Genomic DNA, 25,245 nt, shown 5'->3' on the forward strand with positions numbered 1-25,245 from the left:
AATGAAATGTCCAAATTCATGAAGTTATTAAGTATCTGAGGCAGGATTAGAAGACTCAACTCCAAGTCTAGTTCTCTTTGGATTATGTTGCTGTCGCCTCTAAACTTCAGCTAATGTTATGCAAAAGGGAAAGAATTTAAGTCTGCTTGCTCTCACAAGCCCTTCCTATTGGCTAGTCCTGCCTACTGTCCAGAGCAAGGGAGCCTGGTCCTAGCATTCCCAAGACACCTTTCGTCTCTAACTGCTTAAGGTTAAAGCTTACCCCTAATTACTTTAGGTGCTTGAAGCTCCTTTTAGTTGTTCAAAAAAGATTTGATGATTTCTAACTTCTAAGATTCCCTACAGCTCTAAATAATGGTAACCTGGTTATTTTGTTAAATCTATATTTTACCATTCCTACAGCAGTTGTGGAGGCCAGAAGCCATCTATTATTCCCTAATGTTCCTCTAGATTCAAACAAAATTTCCTAAAGAGAGAATATGACTGTTTCACAACCAGTGTTTTGTGACTCTATCGCAAAGAAGACCCTCTATGCCCCTGGGAACCTCCTTTGTGGTCTGGAAGACCAAGGTTTCAATCCTGCCATTGACATAGACTTCTTCCATAACTATGAGTAAATCATTTGACCTATTAGTGCCTCAGACAACTTCTAGAGACTTTGTTATAAACTGGTTGCCCATCTACATCAGTGAAGGACAGGTATATCCACACAGGGAGTTTGCTACACTGATGAAATCACCCATCGAGACCTTGACTTCCACTCCTCCTTCACCCTCCCCCCCCAAATAACCCACTGGATATTCAGAAGAGTCATTTCCCAATAAGATGTCTAGGCTTTTGTCATTGACAGTCATGGGTCTAATAACATTCTTGCCTGTGTCAGCTATAAACTCACTATACAGATACAGTGTTTACTCGGTGGTTCTATAATCTGCTTTTGTGGAATAATGTGGTTGGTAGAATTGACTTTCCACTCATCTCATAGGATAGCAAACCAGGGAGGAGACACTGTAGGTGTCTGTTAGATGTAGTAGAAAAAGCATGAGCCAAGAAGCTCAGGTCTAGGCCTGGCTCTTCCACTCACTGGCTGTGTTATTTGGAGAAGTCGGTTAGCCCTCTAGAGGTGTCCCAGTCTTCAGAACCATCAAAGAGGAGGATTGGATTCATGATTTCCAAAGTTCCTTCCAGCTTCATTATTCTACGACTCTGGGAGTAATACGTTTCTTCCCAGGCACTGTGCTAGGCATCAGACAATGAAAGAGACGATCCCCACCCCTAGGGAACCTACTGTGTACTCTCTATCAGGGGAGACAGATAAATATGAATACAAATAAATACAAAATAAACCTAAGACAAATTTGGGTGTGAGAGGGCACTAGCAGCTGGAGTGGGGAGGGATCAGATCAGTTTTTGTATAGAAGGAAGCATTTGAACAGGGTTTTAAAAGAAGTATGAGATTCCCAGAGGTGGGGATGAGGGAGAAACTCATCTCAGGCATTGGAGGGCAATCAGGGCAAAGGTAAGGAGATGAAAGATGGACCATCCTCTGTGCTGAGTAGGGAGCAGGATGGTGTGGCTAGACTGTAGCATGAGGAGAACTGTATAATAAGATTTTAATGAAAGATGGAGGCAGGTTGTGGAAGACCAAACAAAGGAGGATTATTTTTTATTCTAGAGGCAATAGGGATCTATTAGATTTTATTGGATAGGGGAGTGACATGGTCAGATCCACACTTCAGGAGAAAGCTTTGACAGCTATGTGGAAGATAAACTGAAATAGGGAGAGACTCGAGGCAGAGAAGTCAATTAAAAGGTTATTGTGATAGTCCAGGCAGGAAGCAATGGAGGCCTGAACTATGGTGGTGACTGTGAGAAGAGAGAAGAAAAGGTGAAAAGAGATGTGTGGCAAGATTTGACAACTGATTGGATATGCAAGGTAAAAAATAGGGAGGAATCGAGGATCATGTCAAGGTTGCAGACATAGGTGCTTGGAAGCATAGTGGTGCCCAGCTCAGAAACAGAGAAATTTGCAAGAGAGGTAGGTTTGGAAGGAAAAATTACAAATTCTGTTTGGGATATGTTGAATTTGAGATGCCAATGGGACCTCCATTTTGAAATGTCTGATATTTGAAGATGAATGACACTCAGAAGAGTTTCTATGGCTAGATATAAGCTGAGAGTCATCTTTATAGAAATGATGCTTAAACTATGAGAGTCAATGAGGTCACAAGTGAAAGTGTATGTAGAGAGAATTGACATGGGCCTGGTACAGAACTTTGTTGATACTCACAATTAGGGAACATGATGTGGATAATGATTCAGCAAAAGAAATTAGGATGGATCATTCAGACAGGTAGGAGGAGAATTATATGAGAATAATGTCATGAAAACCTAGAAAGAAGAGAGTGTCTAGGAGGAAAGAATGTTCAACATCTCAGATACAATGCTGCTGGAGAGACTGAGAAGGATGAGGATGGAGAAATGGTCATCAAATTTGTCAATGAAGACATCGTTAGTAACTTTGGGGAGATCGATTTTAATTGAATGATAAGCCTGGAAGCCAGCTTGCCATCCAGTAACTCCTGCTGCCTTCGAGGCAGAGAATGAAACTGGGCACGGCCATTCTTTCCACAGGCAAACCGATGTACCTCCATATCGGGGAAGAAATAGATGGTGTGGACATGAGAGCTGAAGTGGGACTTCTGAGCCGAAACATTCTGATCATGGGAGAGACAGAGAGAAAATGCTACCCCTATAAAAACCAGATCTGCAACTTCTTTGATTTTGATACCTTTGGCGGACATATCAAGGTATGTGTGTACCAATCCTGACTGACTTAAGTATGGTGGAATGTTGGGGTGTACCATGGTTTTGCAATGGTCTTTATGCACCGAACTCTCCTGCATATATGCTATTCTGGACTACTTGTTTCTTCCTGTACGCAGTCTCTCATGCCTTTGACTAGGTTGTTCCTTATGCTTGTAATGCTCTTTCTTCACCTCCCCTTCTTGGGAACACTGATTATATTCAGCACCTTTTCTCATGCCCTAATTATTCATTCTTCTACCATACTGCTTGGTACTTATCTTGTAATAACTTCAAACTGCACTCAGATTTTTTAAAATGCCCCATTTAATTTGGAGCGACTTTGTGATATCATGGATAGAGAGCCAAGCTGGAAGTCAGGAAGACCTGGGTTCTTGTCTAGCCTCTTCCAGTATTGATGATGGGATCTTTGATTGAGCCCTTTAATCTCTTGATGCACTAGGCAACCCTCTAAGACCATACATTGATAATTTGTTGTTGGTACTGCCATTGTAAAGGAAGCTTCTTCACAGACAGCTGCCTTCACCAATGAAATCACAGGTCTGGTTTTTTTAAAAATCATAAAACAACAGTAACAATGACTAACATTTGTATAGCACTTACTAGGTACCAAGCACCATGCTAAGTGCTTCACAATTATTATCTCTTTTAATTCTCACAACAACTCTGCTGCTGTGCTGTTGTTATTCTCAATTTACAAATGAGAAAACTGAGGCAGAAAAAGGTTAAGTGAGTTGTCCAGGGTCACACAGCTAGTAAGTATCTGAGACTGGATTCAAATTCAGGTCTTCCTGATTCCAGGCCCAGTGCTCTATCCTTTGCATCACCTCACTGCTTGGAGTACAATTCACCATGTTAGGTAGACAGAGATGCAAAGGAAAATACCTTTTGCTCTTCAGGAGTTCATTGTCTAGTAGAGGAAATAAGACATATGTACCAACAATGCTACAAAATGGAATGAGGTTATGTACAATCATCATCTCCTCACAGAATGCCACTGATTACTGCAACCAGGTATAAGAGCCTATGTTCCATGTGTATCTGTGATCTCTAGATAAAGAGACGAAAGGAAAAAGTTATCAAGTTCCAAGTCAAGTCTAGTTAATGAACACTTATTGAGCACCTACTATGGGCCAGGCACTTTGCTAAGCACTGGGGATACAGAGAAAGACAAAAGCCAGTCCCTGTTCTTACAGCCTAGGGAAGCCAGAATGGGAATTGATGGAAGGCTTTGAGCGGGGGAAAGGTAATACTTATACCCATGAGCATCAATTAGAATTTCATCCACTGCCAGGTCTTTTTTTCTTTTTGAGTATCTTAATATATCACAAGTGTTTCAAGGATATTTTCTGACTTCTGTCTTTTCTCCTTTCAGTTTGGACCTGGATTTAAGGCAGTTCATCTTGAAGGTATTGAACTGAAACATATGGGTCAACAGATCATGGGGCAGTATCCAATCCACTTCCACCTGGTTGGTGATGTGGATGAAAAGGGAGGCTATGATCCACCAACTTACGTGAAAGACCTCTCCATCCACCATACATTCTCTCGCTGTGTCACCGTCCATGGCTCCAATGGCTTGTTGGTAAGAAATGATAACTGAAGAATTGACTCACCAGAGGGATTTAGAATGCTGCTCTCTGATCCTGCGCTCTGTGGAGGTAGGGCTGATGCATGCTGGCAATTAGGAGCAATGCAGAGGGCCTAAGAGAGCAGCCCTCCCCTCTCAGGATGGAGGTCCAAATCATGACCTGAGAGAGCAAACTGAATGTCATGCTGGCTCAAGCCAGAGTTCAAACCCAAAGAGTCAGACATGAGATACAAAGGAATCCAGAGCAGTTGTCCAAAGTCAGGACAGAATAAGTCAGGGTAGCATTAGGAAGAGAACTCTGGGTGCCCGAGAAATGAAGGTTTGTCCCATACAACTTCTCCAACCAAGATGATGATTTTTTAGGCCTCCAGCTCCACCCCACCACAACCCTGTTGTTGACATCACTTGTGGACTCAAGCAACTGCCATCTTTCTAAGGTTCCCACAATTCTCAAATTCTGTGATTCAAAGATTCTATGAGTCATCTATCCTGTAACAATTAGCATATTGGATTCAAGGGAGAGACCCAGCTCATGACTGCAGGGAACTTAACCTACTTTAAATCTCTTGATATGAAAGCAAAGAATACAGTAAGGACTTGTGCCAGACTGTGACATAGCCACCTTGGATCATTTTTGTCCCAATTCTATGACATCCCGCAGTGCACACAAAGCCTAACCAGGAACTAGCCAGCTGTGCCAGGACTACAGACTAATTGACAGAGTGACTAAGCTTCCCCTCTGGAGAACATTTTTTTATGCTCCAGAGTAAACAAGCCATTCAGACACATTTTACAAATGCACCAATCCATAGGAAGAAAACCCCAAGCATTAAGGTATATAACAATTAGAAGTAAGCCAGATAAGAAAATATGCCTGAGTTGGCGTTATTCCTTGGGTGCTCAGTGCTCACAGGTATCATCTGTCATCATAGCTCTACTTTACTCCTCAAGGAGAGGAGCCCAGACTGAAATAATTTCCTTGTTCCTTCTCCATTATGTTTGGTCCTCAGTCAATTAAAAGTTAAATACTAAGAATTAGATATAAAATGAGGAAAATAATGGAATAGTGGCAAAAATAGAATCAAAGGACCTAGGATCAAATTCCTTGCTCCCCCAAGTGACCTCAGTAAGGTCACTAAACTTCTCTTAGACTCAGTTTCCTCATTTGTAAAATAAGGCAGTTGACTAGATGGTCTTATAACGTTTCTTCATGCTCAAAATCTATGATCCTAGATTAAATATTCAAACATACAATGCCTCAAAGCACTGTATAAAAGTCAACTGTTATTAAAAAATCTTTACCATGGGTGTGGCATTAATTATCTTCCAGGCACTTACGTAATCTTCATGGTTTTGGGGGGATGGGGGTGGGGAGAGACTTGCCTACCCTTAGTCCAGACAATGGAAATCTAGGCCCCTAGAGAGGTGATGATTGATTACAGACTTGAGAAAAAAAAGTCATTGGCAAACTGCAAGTAGAAATCAGGCATTGCTGATTGCCATCTTATACCAAAGACCATTCAGCCACTTAAATTGGTAAGTGCTGACGTGTCCCTGGTGGCCCTCAGTATCTGATTTGCTATTGTCTGGATATTCTGTTTCCCAGCATAAGCTGGAGGCTTGTTTGAGTTGAGTGCTGTGAAATGCCATTTTTCTCTCTGCTGGGATCACTCAGGGAGTGCTAGCATGTCAGAACCAACTGCTGGTCACATTGCAAAGGAAATTCGGCAGAACTATGCATTAGCATCTGCTTGTCTTATTGGGAAACTGAGAGATAACAACTGTCATTATGAGGATAAGTTTTCCTTTGTAGCAATACCACAATTCACTTCTCAGCAATAATAATTTAAGTCCCTACTAAGTACAGGATCCTATACTAGGTGCTAAGGATAGCAAAATGAAATATAGTGCCTGTCCCCAAGGGCATACACTCTAATAGAGCTACACAATAAATAGAATACCCAAAGTGCACAAGATGTAGGTTTAAGGCTACTCGTAAAAGTTAGTACATGTTAAAGTTACTTCTTGATCTTATTGTTGAATTCATAATTTATTACTTTCTTTAAAAAAAAAATAAGAGCATAAGAGAAATATGAGCTGAGTGCTTGGAGGAATCAGAAAAGGGAAAGAGTTTTCTGTTGGGTAGGGATGGCATGAGTCACAGAAAGTGGCAAGTGGCATTTGAGCTGGGCCTTAAAGAATAGGATGATTTCAACAAAGAACAGACAGAGAAAGTTGGGAGTCTATAAGACATTCCACATACAGGGTGGTCAAAAATATCAAATGCTGCAATGGAATCAAGAAAAATCCCAACTGATGAAAATCCACTGGATTTGATGATTAGGAAGTGACTGGTGGGAAGCCTTCCCGTTTTAGTAAGTTCTAAGAGCAGTATCCGGATTGCAGGAGTTGAGAGGTGAGTGAGCTGTGAGGACAGTCATTGGGTATAGGCTAGTCTTTTAGAAGTCTGGCATGACTATTTACTGTGCTTTAGCCATGAATGCCACCATGCCAGCACTTCCGGATTCTTGAAGGCAGTTACTTAGTGAGCCAGTACAGGAAAAAAGACATTTCACAGCACTTAATCAAATAGCTTATGAGAAAGAGAAGAACATTCAGGCAACGGCAAATCAGATACTCAAGGTCACTCAAGTGGAGGACAGTGATGGGATAGTAGCTGGGAGTAGGGGCAGGCAGAGTATCACTCAGCTCCAAGTTATAATGGTTACGCCAAAACTGAGTGTACCTGGGTAGTTCAATTCAAAGGTGGCAGATAATTGAACTAAGCAATTAAGTGGCATCGGAACTGTTTAAAGAGAAAGGATTGTTACTAGACCATATATTTGATTATGCTAATCCACTTTCATGCCTTTTGGTGGCATGGGTTGTTCACATAGATAATGAGGTAGAAATCACTATAGACTTGGAATCAGGAAGATCTGAGTTCGAATTCTGCCTTAGAACCTTACCTTTGTGACCCAGGACAACTCAACCATCATAGAAAAAAATTTTGAGCTTAGCACTTAGTAAATATAAAGTTAAACAGCAATGTTGCACAATGATCAGCTATGATAGACCTGCTCTTCTCAACAGTACAAGGATCCAAAACAATTCCAAAGAAAGAAAATGCTATGCACATCTAGAGAAAGAACTATGGAGTCTGAATGCAAATTGAAGCATATTATTTTCACCTTTTTTGTTTTTTCTTTCTTGTGGTTTTTCCCTTTATTTCTGATTTTTCTTTCACAATGTGACTAATGTGGAAATATGATTAACATGGTTGTACCTACACAACCTGTATCATATTGTTTGCTGTCTTGGGGAGGAAGGAGAAGAGGGAGGGAAAAAATTTGGAATGCAAAATCTTACAAAAATGAATGTTGAAAACTATCTTTACATGTAATTGGGAAAAAATAAAATACTATTAAGTGCAAAAAAAATAAGAAACTGTTAGTTTTACAAAGGAACCTTTCCCAATGGCTTCATCCCATATGAGCTTCTCCCTATCTGCCCCCACCTTCTCCCTTTTCCATTTATTTCACCAGAAGCAGCCTTATGTCCTGGGGTCTCTGCTGTTGGAATGACTCCTTGGGGCTCTCTATTTCTCCACAAGGTGAGAGTATCTCTCACCCCTCAACTAGATTTGTCTTTAAAAGCTGTTTTGAGACCGTATTTCATACTTCTTTCCCCAGGTACCAAAACTGATATTTTCAGTCTTGGATCAGCATTTCACTAAAAGCTAAAATGAGAAGGACTTTCACAGTCTGCTTTGCCTGCATTTTTGATATGGCATGTGTTCTGGCATTACTCTAAGGATGTGTTTTTAAAGTTTAGACATAACAATGAAGGGAAGTTTTTTTCCATGAAAATTGGTGGAGGGAGGAGCATTGCAAGTATGGAGATCGATGTTACAAGAAAGAGAGAGTATGATTGATGGAGCAAGGTCCTTGAGGATATAGATAGGAATGAGATCAATGGCACAGATTAGCCTATGAAAATAAGATACTTTTGCATCTGAGTTAGAAGAGAGAAGATATAGTATAGGTGAAAAAAATAAATTTTGTGGGGCAGAGTTTATAGAGCTTATGTAGAATGGCCTTGATGTCTTCAATAGTGTTATGCAAGGACATCTCTTGGGAGTAAAGAAGGTTTGAAGTCTTAAGGATAGTAGAAAAGATTTGGAACAGTTGTCTTAGCGAATGCTGTAGGGATTGAATAAGAGATTATTAAAAAAGAATTGCTAAGTAGCAGTAAAGGTCTGATCAAAATTATATGAAATGATGGACTTCATCAGTAGAATTTTGTATCTTTGCCAACTCTTAGAGACCCAAAAGTAGAGCAGAAAAGAAGGATAATGGAAATTACTTAGGGTTTCAAATTGACAGCTATGACAAAGCACAATTCTAGTTGCTAGTGGGAGCATAGTTAAACAAAAGTAATAGTAATAATCCATCATTGGGTTCAGACTGGCTAAAGAATCAAGTAAAACCAGAAAGAGATGATCAACTAGAGAAACACTCAAGGATCACTTTGACCCCCAAGTATACTAGTAACAAAATATATTCTCTTTTACTTCATTTTTTTTCCAATTTACAGCTCTTTTTAGAGTGAAATGATCATATCCCTGTTTGAAAATTCTATTCTATTACCTTAAAATGTGTTTTAAATGAATATTTTTCTTTAAAATAGACAGGCATCATGGCATAGTGGATAAAAAGCTGACCAAGAAACAGGAATACCTGAATAAAAGGATGACATTTTCAGGGGTATTGTGGATAGTACAAATGTAGATTTACTTATGTGTGAGTATAGCCCAGAAGAAATGCTGATTTTAACCTATCCTCAGGAAATCTTCCTGATTTCCACACAGGATTCATGCCAATTCAAATACTCAACTTTTGGCATTTCCTGAGTACCAAAAAAAAGATGGGCTTGTATTTGGAAACTGGAGACCCTTATGGCACTTTCTAGTGAAACCTAAGTTATTGTGCCATAACTTTGAAATGCCACAAGAAACCAGCACCTTCAGCCAAAACAGCAGCAATGAAATACTGACAGAATGATGGGGCTGATGAAAAAAGGATGCTTTTTTGATGTTGTTACCCAGTAGCAAATACCCAACAACCACACCCTGAGAAGAGTTTTTCTTAAGTTTCCTCTGTTTGGTGCCTTACCCTTTGGGACGAGTAAGGGCTCCACTCATTCTACATTTTGGAAAGCTGCCTTAGGGAGTTGGAATCATCTGCCCCATTTTTACATTTGGTACTTTTCCTTTGGGTTTGTACCAGTTATTTAAGGGCCTCACCATTTTGAAAACTTCATTCTGTGTCAAGAGTAGTCAAGAAATCAATTCAAGTCTCCTGTACAATACACTCTACTCTGATATTAAAGTATATAGCACATTCCATCAGGATTGTGTAAGTCTTTTTTCCTACCTACATGCCAGGAACTGGAATTGAAGTAATTCTCAAATGGACAATAGCATACTAATAAGAAACAGTGTTGTCCTCCTCATGTGAGAATTTCTCTGCAACCAAGCCTATGAGCACAAATATTGGAAAAAGCTAGCTTTCCCAGACATCTTTCTTGGTTTGAATTAGAAATTTGTTTCCAAATGGACTCATTCTTCTAGTTATTCTGTAAGGCCAATATCCCTCTCAATGGGGAAACAATTAGTAAATTCATGAATCAGAATTCTGTTTATGCTTCCCATTGAGGAGAGTAGACATTTGTTAACTTAAGAGTTTATGGCCTGATAAAGGGATCAACCCTAGAAAACCCCTGGCTGGTATGTCCCTATAGTAAAATACAAGAGTAGATTTAAATTTGTAGATCTAGAACTGAAAGGAACTACAGAGTTAAGTTAATCTAACTCCCTCATTTTACAAATGAAGAAACATAGGCCTCCAGAGAAGTTATAAGGATTATGTAACAGGCCAAAGATTTGAACTCAAGTCCTTTGACTCCAAATCCAGAACTCTTTCCATGTTTCCTCTGAGAAATGGAATATATTTTCATTTCCTCCCAGTTGATAAAATTAATCAAGAGAATGCATGTTAAAAAAAATTTATGCCTTGTAACAGAAATGTAATTAGGAGCTATCAGGCTAGGTGATGGAAACTAGAAGAAGGAATCTTAGGGATATAGCCTGTCCCATTTTTGTAGAAGTGAGAACTCAGATTCAGACAAATGAAAAGACTTGTTTCTTTTGAGGAATGCTAGGGCAGAAATTGGAACTTATATCTGTGGATTTCTAGGTCTGAGTTCTATCTATTGCAGAATTACAGATTGGAGAGTAAGAAGGAAACTCCAAAGCAGTATGGAAAGAGTGCTGGTTTGAGAAGTCAGAGGATCTGGGTTTAAATGCTGGTTCTTTCAGTCACTACCTACGATTTTTGGCAAATCACCTCCCTCTGAGCCTAAATGACCCCTCTAATCCCATTAAGCTCTAAATCTATGATCTGATTTTTGTGGACAAGAATTCCCTTCAGTCTGTCAGTCAAAAAGCATTTTTAAAGCACCGGTGTGCCAGGCAGTGAGCTAAAGACCTGGATGCAGTACTGAAGATTTGGTCTGATCACAAATCATGCTGTCATTCCTAGCTTTCCTCCAGGACTCAGAGTGGCCAAAGCCTGTAGATATTTCTTCTGAATTGCAGTCAAGAATTATTGACATCATCTCAAATGATGATCTCAAATTCTGCCTCTATTAGGTTCCCCATCTCCCCAGCCCTACTAGGTACACATGACTTTTCCACTAACAGTGTCTCTTCAGTTTAATTTTGCGCACTTCTGTCTAATTACTTAAGAAGAGTTTTCTTTCTCCTAGGGTTTCTAAGAGGCTCTGGATCTTAGATCATAGAATCCTTTTTTGTGGCTCAATAACCATATGAGTCTAGCTGCTGAGATACCTTTATAAATCCTGCCCACTCTGCTGTCTGCAACGACTTTCACTGTCTGCCTCCAGAATATAGACACCATTTGAGCTGCTTCAGTATTTTTCTTCAATCTTTCTGTTTCCTGACTTTCCTCTCAATAGCACTCATATTAATTTCTTGACCATTCTAATAACTAGCTTTGTAATCATGGATTAGTCTCTTCACCTTTCTGGGGAAATTAAAGAGATTGAATTATCCTTCATGTGCTGCATAATGACTTGGAAAACCACAAACTGACATCATCTATGTTGCATTGTATTTTAATTTATTTCGTTAAGCATTTCCCAATTACATTTTAATCTGGTTACCTGTAATTTTGGAGAATCAGGTCATGAAAGCCAACTGTTAAATTTTCAATATGAGCATTTAGATCATCAGTACAAATTGGGCCTTGATTTATTATTTTGTTGACTGTCTAGAATTAAGAACACATTTATAATAGAAGTAACTTAAAAGTGATACCAGAACACCTCTGCATATAAAAATACCCAATTTTGAACAGTTTTTAGGTAAGAAAAAAAAGATTATTTCTGTCTCCTTTCCTTTATCTGTTACAAAGGGGGAGTAGAGAAAAAACAAAGAAATGCCCTTTTTTAAAAATGATTTTTCAGCAGTTTCAAAATAGAATTAAATTTAAACCTCCTAGAGAATGAGAAGGAATGAGTGGAAAGTCATTTATTTAGTGTGTACTGTGTGCCAGGCCCTTCCTTATCCACCTTTGTTTTACTTTCACAAGTTCTCTGCCCTATGGAGGATATAAAGGTAGATAAGCCACCTTCCTTACTCTGAGCTGATAGTGTCCCTGGCAAAGTAAGAGACATGCAGAAAAAATCATACAATATACAATGAGATAAGAGCTGAAAAAGAGTTTAAAATGTGATGAGTCTGTAGAAAAATGAAAAACTACTTCAGACTAGGGAAGTCAAGACAACCTTTTTAAAGGAGAGGAGATGGGAGCGAGGGAAGAGATAAACATTTATATAGCACCTACTATGTGCCAGGCCTTTGCTAAGTACTTTACAAATGTCATCTCATTTAAGACGGGAGCTTGACCAGGATTTTGAGAAGGAAAAGAATTCCAGAAAGAAAGACTAACATCAGAAAAGGTACACAGTGGACATGAGTTTGCACTCCCTGTCAACCATAGCTAGAAAACCACACGGTTAGATTCTTTCCCTTGCAGACAGAAACTAGGCAACATTCTTTGGCCTCATTTGGTAGCTTACTTCACTGTGAATCACCTTTTAGTCAAGTAGCATGAAATCCAATCAAAAGGATAAACAATAGAGCTCCAATGGGAGCAGGGGGTGGAGGGGAGAGAGGGAAGACCATCTGCCAGGTGCCATGTTCACAGGCTCCCATCTGCAATTCATTTGACATGGCAGATCAGCAATGGACCAGTTGTAGCCGCTTGGTCATACCAGGCAACAGATGTATTTACCATTGGAACTACTTAGGCTCAAGTGAAGTTAGCTCTATGGGAATGGAAATGTATGGATTAGTATAAATATATCACAGTTTTAGGCAACTTGGAAGGGACCTCAGCAGACACCTGTTCTCACTCATACCTACAGAAGAGGTAGCACTATAATTGTAGCACTTATCTAGCCTCTATTGGAAGATTTTCATGGAGGGGTCCTCCTTACTTCTTGAAGAAGATCCTTCCATTTTCCACTATAATGATTATGAAGTCAAAGTTTACTTCTTTACAACTTCTCCAGATTCTGTGCTCTGGGACCAAAAGGAAAACAATATTATTCCTGTTCCACCTGATGACCATTTAAATACTTGAAGATAATGAGCATGTCCCCCCATCCCCCAAATCTTCTCCAGGCCAAATATTCCTAGTACTATTAACCAATCCTCATATATCATGGACTGAAGACTCTTCACCATCCTGTTTGCTCTCCTTTGGATGCTCTCCAGCTTCCTAAAACTATGGTATCCAGGCATCATACTCTAAATGTAGTCTTTCCAGAGCAAAATGCAGTGGTAATATCATATCTTAATTTCTGGAGGTTATAACTCTCTTGTTACAGTCAGATCATTTTAGCTTTTCTTTGTCTGCCATATCACACTGTTGTCTCGTAGTGAGCTTACAATTCAGTAAGAACACATTTTTTTTTCAAACTATTGTCCAACCCTGCATTCTTCATCTTGTACTTGTAAAGCTAATTTTTTACACTTAATTTAACTTAAGATTCTAGTGTATGAGATTCTATTTTTATCTCTGTTGAGTTTTATTAGTCAATGACTACATTACATTCAGTTCAGTTATATGTAATGTAATGGGCACTTCGAAAAAGTATACTAGAAATGAGGATTTTTTCAAAGAGATTTAAGTTCTAAGTTACATAGGCCCTTGCAGTAGAACTTTATGCTTGATAGGGTGATTGAGGCTTATTAAAATTAAATAGGATGATGACAATATTCAGATTGTGCATGGGAATACAGTAAAGAAGGAAGTGTTTGGATTAAAAGTGAAGAAATTGAAAAAATGATTTAAGGAGCAGGTTTGTATAAAGCAAAACAGACACTGAGGCTTGAAATGGAACCACAGGTTGAGGAGACAATACTAGTCAATGGGAATTCAAACTTAATGAGTCCAATCTTTAGGTTTTGTTCCAAGGCTCTCTGCCACCAAATGCAGACATTGACTGGTCATTCCTACAGTCAGATTTGAGAGTGGGAAGAGGGAGTTAACAGCACTGAGATCTGAATGTTTGCATCTCTGACTTGGTGGTTACTGATGCTTCATGTCTACATTTTATCCATACCCAAGAGATGACTTGGAGGATATCCAAAAGAATGTTAATCATGGATGCACAATGACTCCCCTATTCCATGTTATTTCTAGTTCCTCATTCATTCTCCTACAAGACCTAAGTCCCTTTTTTTGACCTCATCACAGTCCTCTCCTCATTCATCCCTCATTTGGAATGAGAAGAAGGGAAAGCAACACAAGAAAAAAACACACTAGCTTTAAGAAAGAATAACCAGAATCTCCCATCTATTTAATATGTAGCATCTCACATGTCTTAAGGGGATAATGGGAAACCTTTTAGACAAGAATGGATATGGTTATAGAGTTCTACCCAGAGAACAGCAATTGAAAGTGGAATTTATATAAAGGATACCTTTCATTTTCCTGTTTGTCTTCCAAAGCATTCATAGCTCCTTGAGTTCACAAGGAGAAAAAGTAGGTTACTATGTTGGTTTGATATTTATTGAAAAAAAAATTGGAACTTATTGATTCATCAAATGGTAAATCTTGACTCAAGGTAACAGAGGATTAGAGGAAGGTAATATGTTGTGGAAAACATAGGACTGGACTGGGACTCTGTAACTTGACAGTTTCAATGTAGAATCCTAGATTGAGGGAACCAAGGGCAATTCTTTTCCTTCTTGGGGCCTCAGTTCCTTCCTCCAGGAAATGAGAACATTAAGTTCTAAAATCTCCAGACTCCCACATGTCTTTGGCATTTTACTAAATGTATGCAAATGTGTGCTGACCTTACCCACTTTGAGGGTAACCATGTGTTAACCTTTGGGGAAAGAGGAAGGATGGAATAGGGGAATGATAGCCCAGTGAATATCCAAAAGGTGACAACCAGGATAAATACTTCTCTACTCTAGAAGAGTAGTTTCAGACCAGGACAGGTCCAAGAATTCCAGTCTTCTTTAGGGAGTCAAAGGGTACCTTTCATGACATTGATTTACCTTCTTTTTCCATCACTTAGTGACAATATTAAAATCTTAAAGAGTAGGTAGCTAAGAATATTGGATGAAATATTGCCTTTGTCTTGATTTCTAAAGGTCAAGGATGTTGTGGGATATGACTCCCTGGGTCACTGCTTCTTTACTGAAGATGGGCCAGAGGAACGGAACACCTTCGATCACTGCCTTGGACTGCTGGTCAAGTCTGGAACCCTCCTCCCCTCTGACAGGGACAGCAGAATGTGCAGGATGATTACTGAGGATTCCTACCCAGGATACATCCCCAAACCCAGGCAGGATTGCAAGTAAGACCCTATACCTCAGAGCTTTTGGCATCTACCATGTTGGCTTAAACCTCAGGCTTGAAACAATGTAAGAGACACGGCTTCTGGGAGGTCACACTGGGCACCATGATTGCCCTCTTAAGAAGTATAAGCAAGTCTGCATAGTATAAAGTAAATCTTTATGGCTATAGCGGCTGACTCCATCAGAGTCCTAAATGCATGTTTAGCCAAAATAACAACATGATTAGGTCCAAAGCCATTGTCCATTTTAACTTTCATAAAGGTAACAGAACTTGGAGTATTAGAGCTATGGATGGGAAGGAAATTTCTGAGATTATGTAGCAAAGAACCTGTGTTCATTTTCTATGATTCTTCCATCATATCCAATATGATAGGATTTTATCATTTAATGACGTCCATCTGCTTTGTCATTGCATCCTAAGGACCATAGGCTTTTTCTATCTGACTTGCAGCTGGAACCTTCCAATGTGTTTTCTCCCGTTAGAATGTGAGATGCTTGGGAGCACAGACTGTGTGTCCCCAGCACTTACTACAGTTCTTTGCACACAGCAAGTGCTTAACAGATGCTTCACGAATTCCTTTATTCATTCATGTCATATTAGACAACATGTAATTTCAAGTTTATATAATTAGATGTTATGACTCACAGACTGAAGCTGACATTAAAATTTTGGGGTTTTGTTTGCTTTTCTTTGCCACTTGTAAAATGTACAATAAATAGAACCCTTAGAAACTGAAGCCAAAGGTCACATGGGAAGTTGGTGGGAAGAGCAGAAATAGAACAGAGAGTTTCTACTATGTGATTTAATTGTAAACCACAGCACCGTGTCGCTTCTCTTCAGAATTATGGTACAACTCATTAGAATTAATGGTGGAACAGATAGGGTAATGGCTTTTAAGTAAGGAAAATCAGGTTCGAATCCCCACTCAGTCAACCCACAAAGATTTATTAAACATCATCCACTGTCTGACTTAATTATTCATCCCTATGAGCCTCAGTTTCCCTATCTATGCAATGAGGGAGATGAACTAAAATAACCTTGAAGGTGTCTTCCAGTTATGGAAGTCCTGATCCAATCAGTGTATCAAGTCCACATGTTTAGTTTAATATCAGACTTGACCCAAGACTGTCACTTGAAGTATTTCACATGCCAAATTTTGTGATTCACTTATAAAACCCAGCACCAACTATGGTATTATCTTTCAATTTGCCTTGAGACATCTTGAGAGGAAGGGCATAAAGATAAAAGGTGAACCATTCAACAAGTATTTATCAAGCACTTCTTGTGTATGTTTAATATTTTGTTCTACATCAAATGACTCTTCCCAGATCTGAACTGACTTTCCTGAATTCCATAACGTACCCAAATTCCTCTCCAGATCTAAGATGCTATTAAGCATTTTTACAGCTGTAATTCCAAATGTTGAGGGTCCATTGGATCACTCGTGCCAGTATTAACTTTTGTGAAACGAGCAGCAGGGCTGAGCATGACACTCCTTTTCATAACTGTATTTAATCTGTTTTTGGCCTAAGCCTCAGTATGAGTTTCCAAATAAAAGTTAATTGCAGTGGCTTTCTATGAACTATTTATGTGATCATCTCTCTAATGTCAGAGCCAGTGTTTCATAAGACATGATCTTTTCTCTAGAATTAAACTAGTAACATGAGGAGGAGGGCAAGGGAACCCACTGAATCCAGTTTACTTCCAAAGAAGCTATGCTTTTGGAAGAAACGTGGTATAAGAAAGCAACTCAGTGCAGTGGTCAGAGCAACCAGGTTTGAATCCCAAGTTGCTACTTACTAGTGGTGACCTTGGGCAAGATACAACATCTCTGGGCATAATTTTCCTCATTTGTTAAATTAGGGGTTTGGATTCCATGGCCTTTTGATTATACATTATCCCTACTATCTTTTTATGATTGCTTTGAGAGAATCTGGCTTCAGAAATTGAGCAAATAAATGATATGGAGGAAAGCACTTATATAACTATAATTTCCAAGTCACCTTCCAAGTTTATCAGAGAAACCATTGAAACAGTAAGGCCCCTCCTGGCATAGAAGAGTTAGGCAATTTCTCAACCTCTCTTAACTTCCTTTCATGGAAAAACATATCCTGGAAGAATCTGACTTTTTTCTCTAATTCAAAGACTAAGAACACATAGGTCATCAGGAATTGGTGGGTGTATGGTATAACAAGATTTGGATAACCTTATAACAGCCAAACATCAAACACAGACACCAAGAAATTATTGACTATCGTCATGGGTGTAGTGGATTACTAAGATGGTGAGTGATTTAGACACGTTTTGAGAAATTTCTGCCAATGATTTTATTTTGTCACCTCCTGCCATCTGTCAGGAAAGTTCAAAAGCAAAGCGATGATTCTAGATGAAAATGCTGCTCACCATTAACATGCAGAGACCAGCACCAGATGGTAGAATTGATGCTTACAGATTGTATCAAAATCTGTCCATATGTCTCATTGGTCAGTTTGGAAGGAAGTAAATTACGTGAGTTCTTTTGACACAATTGTAGGGCTGGACATTCTCCCTGGAGTTGGCTAAAAACAAATGTTCAAGACTTATCCAGGGTAAAGTTTAAAGAAAAGGAAGATCATTTCCGTTCTGACCACCACAAAAAAGTACAAAAGGATGGGATGATGCTAAAATGTCTCCCAAGTTTCTTCAAGAAAACATAAAACTATTCTCTTAAGTGGCCTTGATTCTTAGTTACTTCCTTCCCAGAATTGTCTGATAGGAAAATGAAAAAATTTAGTTGCTTCTCACTGATATTATAGATTATGATTTTTAGAGACAGAAGAAATCTTAGAGCAGGAGTGGGGAACCTGGACACATGTGAGGACTTAGAGGGTCACATGTGGCCTTGAGATCACAGGTTTCCCACCTCTGCGTTAGAGGTTTCCTAGTCCAGAGCTCTCTATTATAAATATAAAGTCACTAAGGTTGAGGAAAGTGAAGCAGTTTGCTCCAGCTCATGGAAATAGGTGCCCAAATCTTTGTCTCCTTCTGACTCCAAGTCTACTTCTCTTTCCACAATTCTCTTTATATTGTGTTAGTAAGAGGCATTGTAATGCCATGGGTAAAAGGACTTGTAATGGCAGACTTGGCTCAGTCATCAACTCTTTCCAGGATTTTACTTCTCTATTTCAAAATGTATTTCCTCTGGGAGGAAAATGGGTGTAGTTAGAGCGGTCTGATTCATAAGTAATGTTGCCCCCCCCCCCAAAAAAATTAAGAATGAAACCTTTTACCAATGATGAGGTATAGGCCATTATAGAATAAATAAGGGAAATGGGTTTATTCCATCCTTGACAGCTCCTGACTTAGACCCGTGACCCTAGTCATCAGCCCAGAGGCCTTCTTTTCTTAAGAAGAGAGAAGTGACAGGCAAGCTAAAGGAAGGCACCAAGATTTAGTAGACAGTAGCGGGTTCTATACTAAAGGCCATGGAGACTCATTTAGTTCCATTTCCAACTTTTAGTCTCTGACTGGTGGTATGACTTCAACTATATATGTGCCTTGTCTGCCCTACCTATAAAATCTATAAAATACAGAAAAAAGAAATAATCTTCAAGGGAGATTGTGAAAGCTAATAATCTTTTTTTTTTGTCCAGTCCTGTGAGTTCATCCATAAAGCGAATTCTGGGTGTGAAAATGTCTACAAATGCTGATTAGCAATTTATGTGTAATTTACAGCCTTAGAGAATTGTCAGGGGCATGGAGAGGCTTTGAGACTTCCTCTTGGTCACACAACTAGAGTGTGTTAAGGAGGCAAGACTCGGGTGGCCTAATCTGTCCATCATGCAACACTGCTCTACTAAAATTGATTTAAAAACTACTTTTGGGAGAACTAGAGCAACGTCAAGTGATATCCTTGAGATTTCAGAAGATCTGGGATTTTGTCAATGGTGGACACTCCTCTCCCACCGACAAAAATCATAAACCATCTGAGCAGCTGACCCCGTCCTCTGTCCCAAAGTTCATTGCCCAGTGGCCAGTCTTCTGGTAATGAATGGCTCAACATTTATGGATTGGTTGGGTGACAGATACCTTTTTTTAATAGCTCTCCTGGCAAAACTTTTCAGAACCTAGAATCATCTTCACATTATAATATAACAATACAGTAGTGCTTCATAGGTGTAGAGGGATGGAATAAGGAGGAAAGTGGGGGAGAGTGTACCATTGTCATTTACAGAAAGAAAGCAAATAATTCCACAATCAATGTGTAGCAAAATTCTTCTGGCTTGTCTTTGGGGAATTAATGGCCATATTTCAGATTTACCAGAGTATTTTTGTTTTTCATTTATCTTCACTGGGCCTCAATTTCCTCAACTGTAAAATATAAAGGATTAGACTAAGGTAATCTTAAAGGTTACTTTCCACTTTAAATTGCTCTCAATAAAAATAAAATAAGGCTGGCTTCCATTCAGCATTACCCTCAGCATTGCTTTTCAGCAACCAAGATAAAGCTTACTTGTGTTTCCATAGCAACCATAGCTAGCTCCAGAGTCCTCCCTCTCTAAAGCTCCTTGCTAGTGTGAAAAAGTCTTTGGATTTAATTGCTTTCATTATCTATTTGGCCTATTACTTAAGCCAAAAAAAAAGTTTAACTCTCTCTTGCTTTTATTTTCTTAAAAATATTTAAGTAGAGTTTTTGAAACTAAGGAAATACTAAAATTGTCAAAACTGTAGCATAATATTTCTCCAACAAGACTAACTATAAAGTTATCCTCAATCTTTTATTTACATCATAAACCTTCTAAGGCTTATGCTAAACCCTAGCTTTCTGGTTTCAGCCTCTTAGGACTTCATTGCCTCAAAGGGCATAATATACTCCAAACTACTTGATTATGACTTTTCAAAGAGAAAGTGTTAATTTGTCCCATCAGTTCTTACTCATTCTGCCTAATCATGCATCTTCTCTGCCCAAGAATAATTTTTTTCTGTTTTATTAGGATTTTTCCCTATTCCATGAAGCTTTCTTTCAGCAGGGAAAAGATCATCACCTCCCACACATTTGCAAGTTGGAAGAGACAGAATGCTACTTGATGTCCCCAACTTTCTAGAAAATCCTCTAAAGGTCTCTTTGCAATCAGAACAGTTTCCTAGCTTACTGGGAGCTAACATTTTCCTCTCTTCCTACGGATTCCTATTATTTAGAAGAATAATTTCATTTCATTTTGTTTTATAGACTTTACTGGTCACTAGACAGTTGCCTAAATATGGAGGGACCTCTACCACAAATGAATTCTTTCTCTAAAAGTCTAGGTCCTTTTTCCTTTTAAGTATTTTACATTCTTAAATGAAAATGTATTCGAGTAGATATGACCAGTTTTCAAACAGAGACATGGTGCTTTTTCATATGTGCTTATTTCTATAAGAGATTCTTCAAATTAATTGCAAAATCCTGTAGAAATGCTCACTGATGTTCTTGAACATCAGTCATTCCAACAGGCAAAGTGAATCTCTTCTTTCACTTTTACAGTGCTGTGTCCACCTTCTGGATGGCAAATCCCAACAACAACCTTGTGAACTGTGCCGCGGCAGGTTCTGAGGTGAGTATAAAAGCTTCTTCTCTGGCAAAAAAAAAAAGATTAGGGATAACTAGAGCGGATCACTTCTTTGGAGATGTAGATGTTTCAGAAGACTGAAATTTAGCTTGCTCTTTTCCCACTCACTGCTGTAAATCCACTCACCATTCATTCTCAGGAAGGTTTCCAGGCCAGGATTGCATTGACTCAGTTCAAGCAATAGGCATTCCCCAGAGTTTGTGGAAATTAGAACAATGTCCTTAGAAATGGTAAGCCTAGGGTGTTTGAAATTCAGAACCATAACTATAGTAGGATGACCAGGACTTTGCCTTATAGTGCTGAATTTAGAAAATAATAAAAGCCTTTGCAGTCCTTCAGAAGCTAGAAACAACTGAGTTTTGCATCGAATTAGCAAGATTAATTCATTAAAATCAGAAACTACGGATGCCCTTCTCCCACTGAATTCCTCATTGGCTTAGGGACCACATCCATACTCCTATAGTGTAAGGCTCCCTCCCCAGCTGTGTTTGAAGACTCATACTAAACTATTTGCTCTGGGTACAAAAAATTGCTAGCCATGGATCTGTTCAGTTGATTTGATGGCTCTGAAAATTATACCTTCTTCGTGAAACTAGTATTTCTCTTCAGAAAGAAAACTGAAAGTGTGTTCATGATGGGAGGGTATGGGTATGTGTGAACAATGTAGATACATTGCACTTTGTTCAACATTCTTTACTATATTTTGCCTGATATGATTTAGTTGACCTAGAAATGAACATTTACATGGATTTTTTTCCTTTCACTCCTCCTCCCTCCTTCAACAGGAGACTGGATTTTGGTTTATATTTCACCACGTACCTACAGGTCCCTCAGAAGGAATGTATTCCCCAGGCTACTCAGAACACATTCCACTGGGAAAATTTTATAACAACCGGGCTCATTCCAACTATCGGGTAAGTTTTCATGAAGTAGAAAGAGCTGTCCCAGTTAAATGAACCACATTGACACTTGCTTTTCTTCGCCCACTTAGGAAATATTCTAGTCATTTCTTTCTGCCACAGATAGTGACAGTTGTACTCCCTGAATTTGTATATGGAAATAAGGTGGCCTTTTTGGAGATGTCCCAGTTTGCCACCATTCCCCTACTAGAATTCTTTAGCGATTCTTGAATAAAACAGATTTAAAAATGTGGACTTAAAACTGCTGATCCCCGGCTCAACATTTGGGTAGAAACCAAATGAGGAAAAAGTCTTTCTTTTCTTTTTGTCTTTTCTTTTTGCTGGCACTAGACTCATGTCTCCTTCTCTAGAATAGTAATGTCTTGAGATCTTTTCCATGATTCATTTGATGGGGCTGAATATTGTAAGCCATCCTTGGAAATAAGCACTGGTCCACATGCCTTAGCCCTAAAGGGAGTGAGCTGAAACAAAGTTGGAGACATTTCTCTTCTCTCTTCTTGTCTTGGTTTCATAAGAATCTATAAATGTACCTGTGAAGTCTAAACAGCTGGATGGAAACTAAAATAGTCAGCCAGCCAGATGTTAGTTAATATAACTAGAAATGATAATATTAAAAAACATCTGGGTGATTCTTTCATATGAATGTTTGGTATTATTTTTCAGAGGCAAGATTTGTTAGAGAAATTCTGTCTTCCTCTGTGTGTGTGTATGTGTGTGTGTGTTTTCTGCACAGAGATCTAAAAAATTTGTGTTCTGTTGTCCCAGCATCCCATTCTTTCTCTCTTTCCAGGGAATGAAGAATGAGATGCTAGAAATATGGGAAGGGCAAAGTACATATTTTGTGATCTAATAATTTTGAAAATAATATTTAAAGTTGCTATAAGTTTAATGTAATTTTTAAATTCTAAAAATAATCATTCATTCATTTCACAAGAATGTATTGAGTGCCTACTATGCATAAGGCACAGTGTGGAACACAAAGATGTTTAAGACATGGTCTATGCCTTCCAGGAGATCATAATCATAGAGGAGATAATATGATACAAGATACAAATAAAGCATTTAAGGTCCATATTAGTGGTAAAAGCAAGGTACTGTAGGGATTCAGGAAAGGGAGGAATTACTTCTGGCTAGAGAAATCAATGGAAGCTTCATAGAATGAAGCATTTGAATAAAACCCTAGAAGAAGGATAAAATTCAATAGGTAAGGATGGGAATAGTAATGAAATGTAAGTTGCTTGATGGTGTGAACTGTCTTGATTTTTTTCAATTGTATTTTTAGCATTTAGCACAACTTCTAGCACATGTTGGGTATTTAATGGATATGTGTTGATTTTTAATGGTAGGAGAGGACATTAAGTAGAACAGTTTGGCTCAAGAATGGATCTGATATAGGAGATTTGTAAGAGATAAGTCTAGAAAGATAAATTGAAGTCAGTTTATGGAGGACTTTGAATGCCAGATTGATTCATTTGTACTAAATTCTGTTGGCAAAGGGAACCCACTACAAGTTTCTAAGCCAGCTAGTATCATTGGGCAGGGATGCCAATTAAAATTTAGTAAAAAAAAAAAATTCATCTGGTGTCAGGGTATAGGACACAATGGAGAGGGGAAAGATTTGAGGTAGAAACCTCAATTGGGAAACTATTGTTGATCTCTTGTGAGGTAATAAGAGTATGAATTAGGGTTGTGGCAGTGGAAATAGCAATGAAGAGACTAATGTAAAAGCTAGTGGCAAAACCAAAGGTCTTTAGGTTTCATCATTAGGTCAGATGGGAGTGCCTAAGTGTCTAGATGGCAGAGATGCAGGGCAGATGGTAAAGCCTAAAGGAGTTTAGGATGCAGTGGCAAGGCAGATGGTAATACTTGGTGGTGCATCATCTCACCAGAAGGAACAGAGTATGTGATTTCCATTTCAACCGAATTGTAAGATCAATCAAGTGAACTGGATGGGGTCTGGACAAAAAAGGGAGAGTACCCCTAGTAGTGGCAGTTCTTGCCAACATGCTGAGAAAGGGGATGAAATAAAGGAAAGGGGACATCACCCAGATCAACCAATTGTATTTGAGACAATGGATTATGGGAAAGGAGCAAGAGGAAAGCAAGGGGGCAGGGTGCCCCTGGAGGTGGTGAGTCTCTTGAGAGAGAGGGAAAAGTCATAGAAGTCAAGAAAAAATATTCTCAAGAAAGGATGAGGTTGCACTAAGTTCCCATTGCTCCTGAGAAATTTTAGAGGACAAAGACTGAGGATAAAGCTATCAGATTTGGTAATTAAAAGATCATTGGTGACCTTTGAGAGAACAATTCCAGTAGAGTTGTGTGGGCAGAAGACAGATTGCAAGGGAATCAAAGAGAGATTGGGTGATGAATCAATAGATGCAATAGGTGGAGACCATGTGATTTTTTAAAATTGATCCACAGAAAGAAGAGAGAAACTGGAACTTGAGATGACAGGAGTTTTGTTTTTCTTGCTTTCTCAATTAATAAGGTAGAGGTGATAGAGAACATACATCTGAAAATAAAATGAAATTTAGAAACATGGACACTCTAATTAGATCTCTTTAGACTATGTTCCTAGAATCATAGGGTAATCAAAACCAGAAGTGACCTTAGAGATTACCTAGATTAGTCACTTGATTTTACATTTGAGGAAACCAATTCTTAGAGACCTTTGACTTGTTAACAGCAGGGTCTAGATGAGAAGTTAATCCTGTGCTCTTTCTCCCTTTCCATATTGCTACTCACATCTCAGACTTTCTCATGCTTTTATTTTAAATTTACTTATTTTTAATTTTCCACATTCGCTTTTATAAGATTTTGAGTTCCAAATTTTTCACCCTCCCTCCTCTTTCCCCTCCCCTAAACAGCATGCAATCTGATATGGGCTATACATGTATGATCATATTAAATATATTTCCACATTAGTCATATTGTGAAAGAAGAATCATAGCAAAAGGGAAAAACCATGAGAAAGAAAAAACTAAAAAGAACGACAAAAAAAGAGAAAATAGTATGCTTTGATCCGCATTCAGATTCCATGGCTCTTTCTCTGGATGTAGATAGCATTTTCCATCATGAGTCTTTGGGAATTGTTTTAGATCGTTGTTATGTCCTACATCTTTCTTGGGAATCTTTGATTAAGTACTTGATTAGGATGGTAAGACTTCCTCAAAGAGGAATTTCAAGGAACATTTGTTGAGAGGTTTTATACCAAAGTTTGTAAAATATCCCCCAAATTTCTTTCCTCCCTAGGCTGGCATGATCATTGATAATGGAGTCAAAACCACAGAAGCGTCTGCCAAGGACAAGAGACCTTTCCTTTCTATTATTTCTGCCAGGTAATTAACTGCCCAGTTTGT

The 25,245-nt window shown here is 38.7% G+C and overlaps 1 protein-coding gene across 1 annotated transcript in view; it reads left to right on the forward strand.

Moving 5' to 3' along the window:
• The window catches only part of CEMIP (cell migration inducing hyaluronidase 1), a 246,386-nt gene that overhangs the window by 176,293 nt on the left and 44,848 nt on the right, over positions 1–25,245 (forward strand). The window contains exons 12-17 of the mRNA XM_072619226.1: positions 2,635–2,810; positions 4,202–4,411; positions 15,171–15,376; positions 20,882–20,951; positions 21,752–21,880; positions 25,139–25,224. Coding sequence (XP_072475327.1) covers positions 2,635–2,810; positions 4,202–4,411; positions 15,171–15,376; positions 20,882–20,951; positions 21,752–21,880; positions 25,139–25,224 — 877 coding nt within the window. The remainder of the gene's footprint in view (positions 1–2,634; positions 2,811–4,201; positions 4,412–15,170; positions 15,377–20,881; positions 20,952–21,751; positions 21,881–25,138; positions 25,225–25,245) is intronic.

This window comes from Notamacropus eugenii, chromosome 1, assembly GCF_028372415.1.
Source record: "Notamacropus eugenii isolate mMacEug1 chromosome 1, mMacEug1.pri_v2, whole genome shotgun sequence".
NCBI lineage: Eukaryota > Metazoa > Chordata > Mammalia > Diprotodontia > Macropodidae > Notamacropus > Notamacropus eugenii.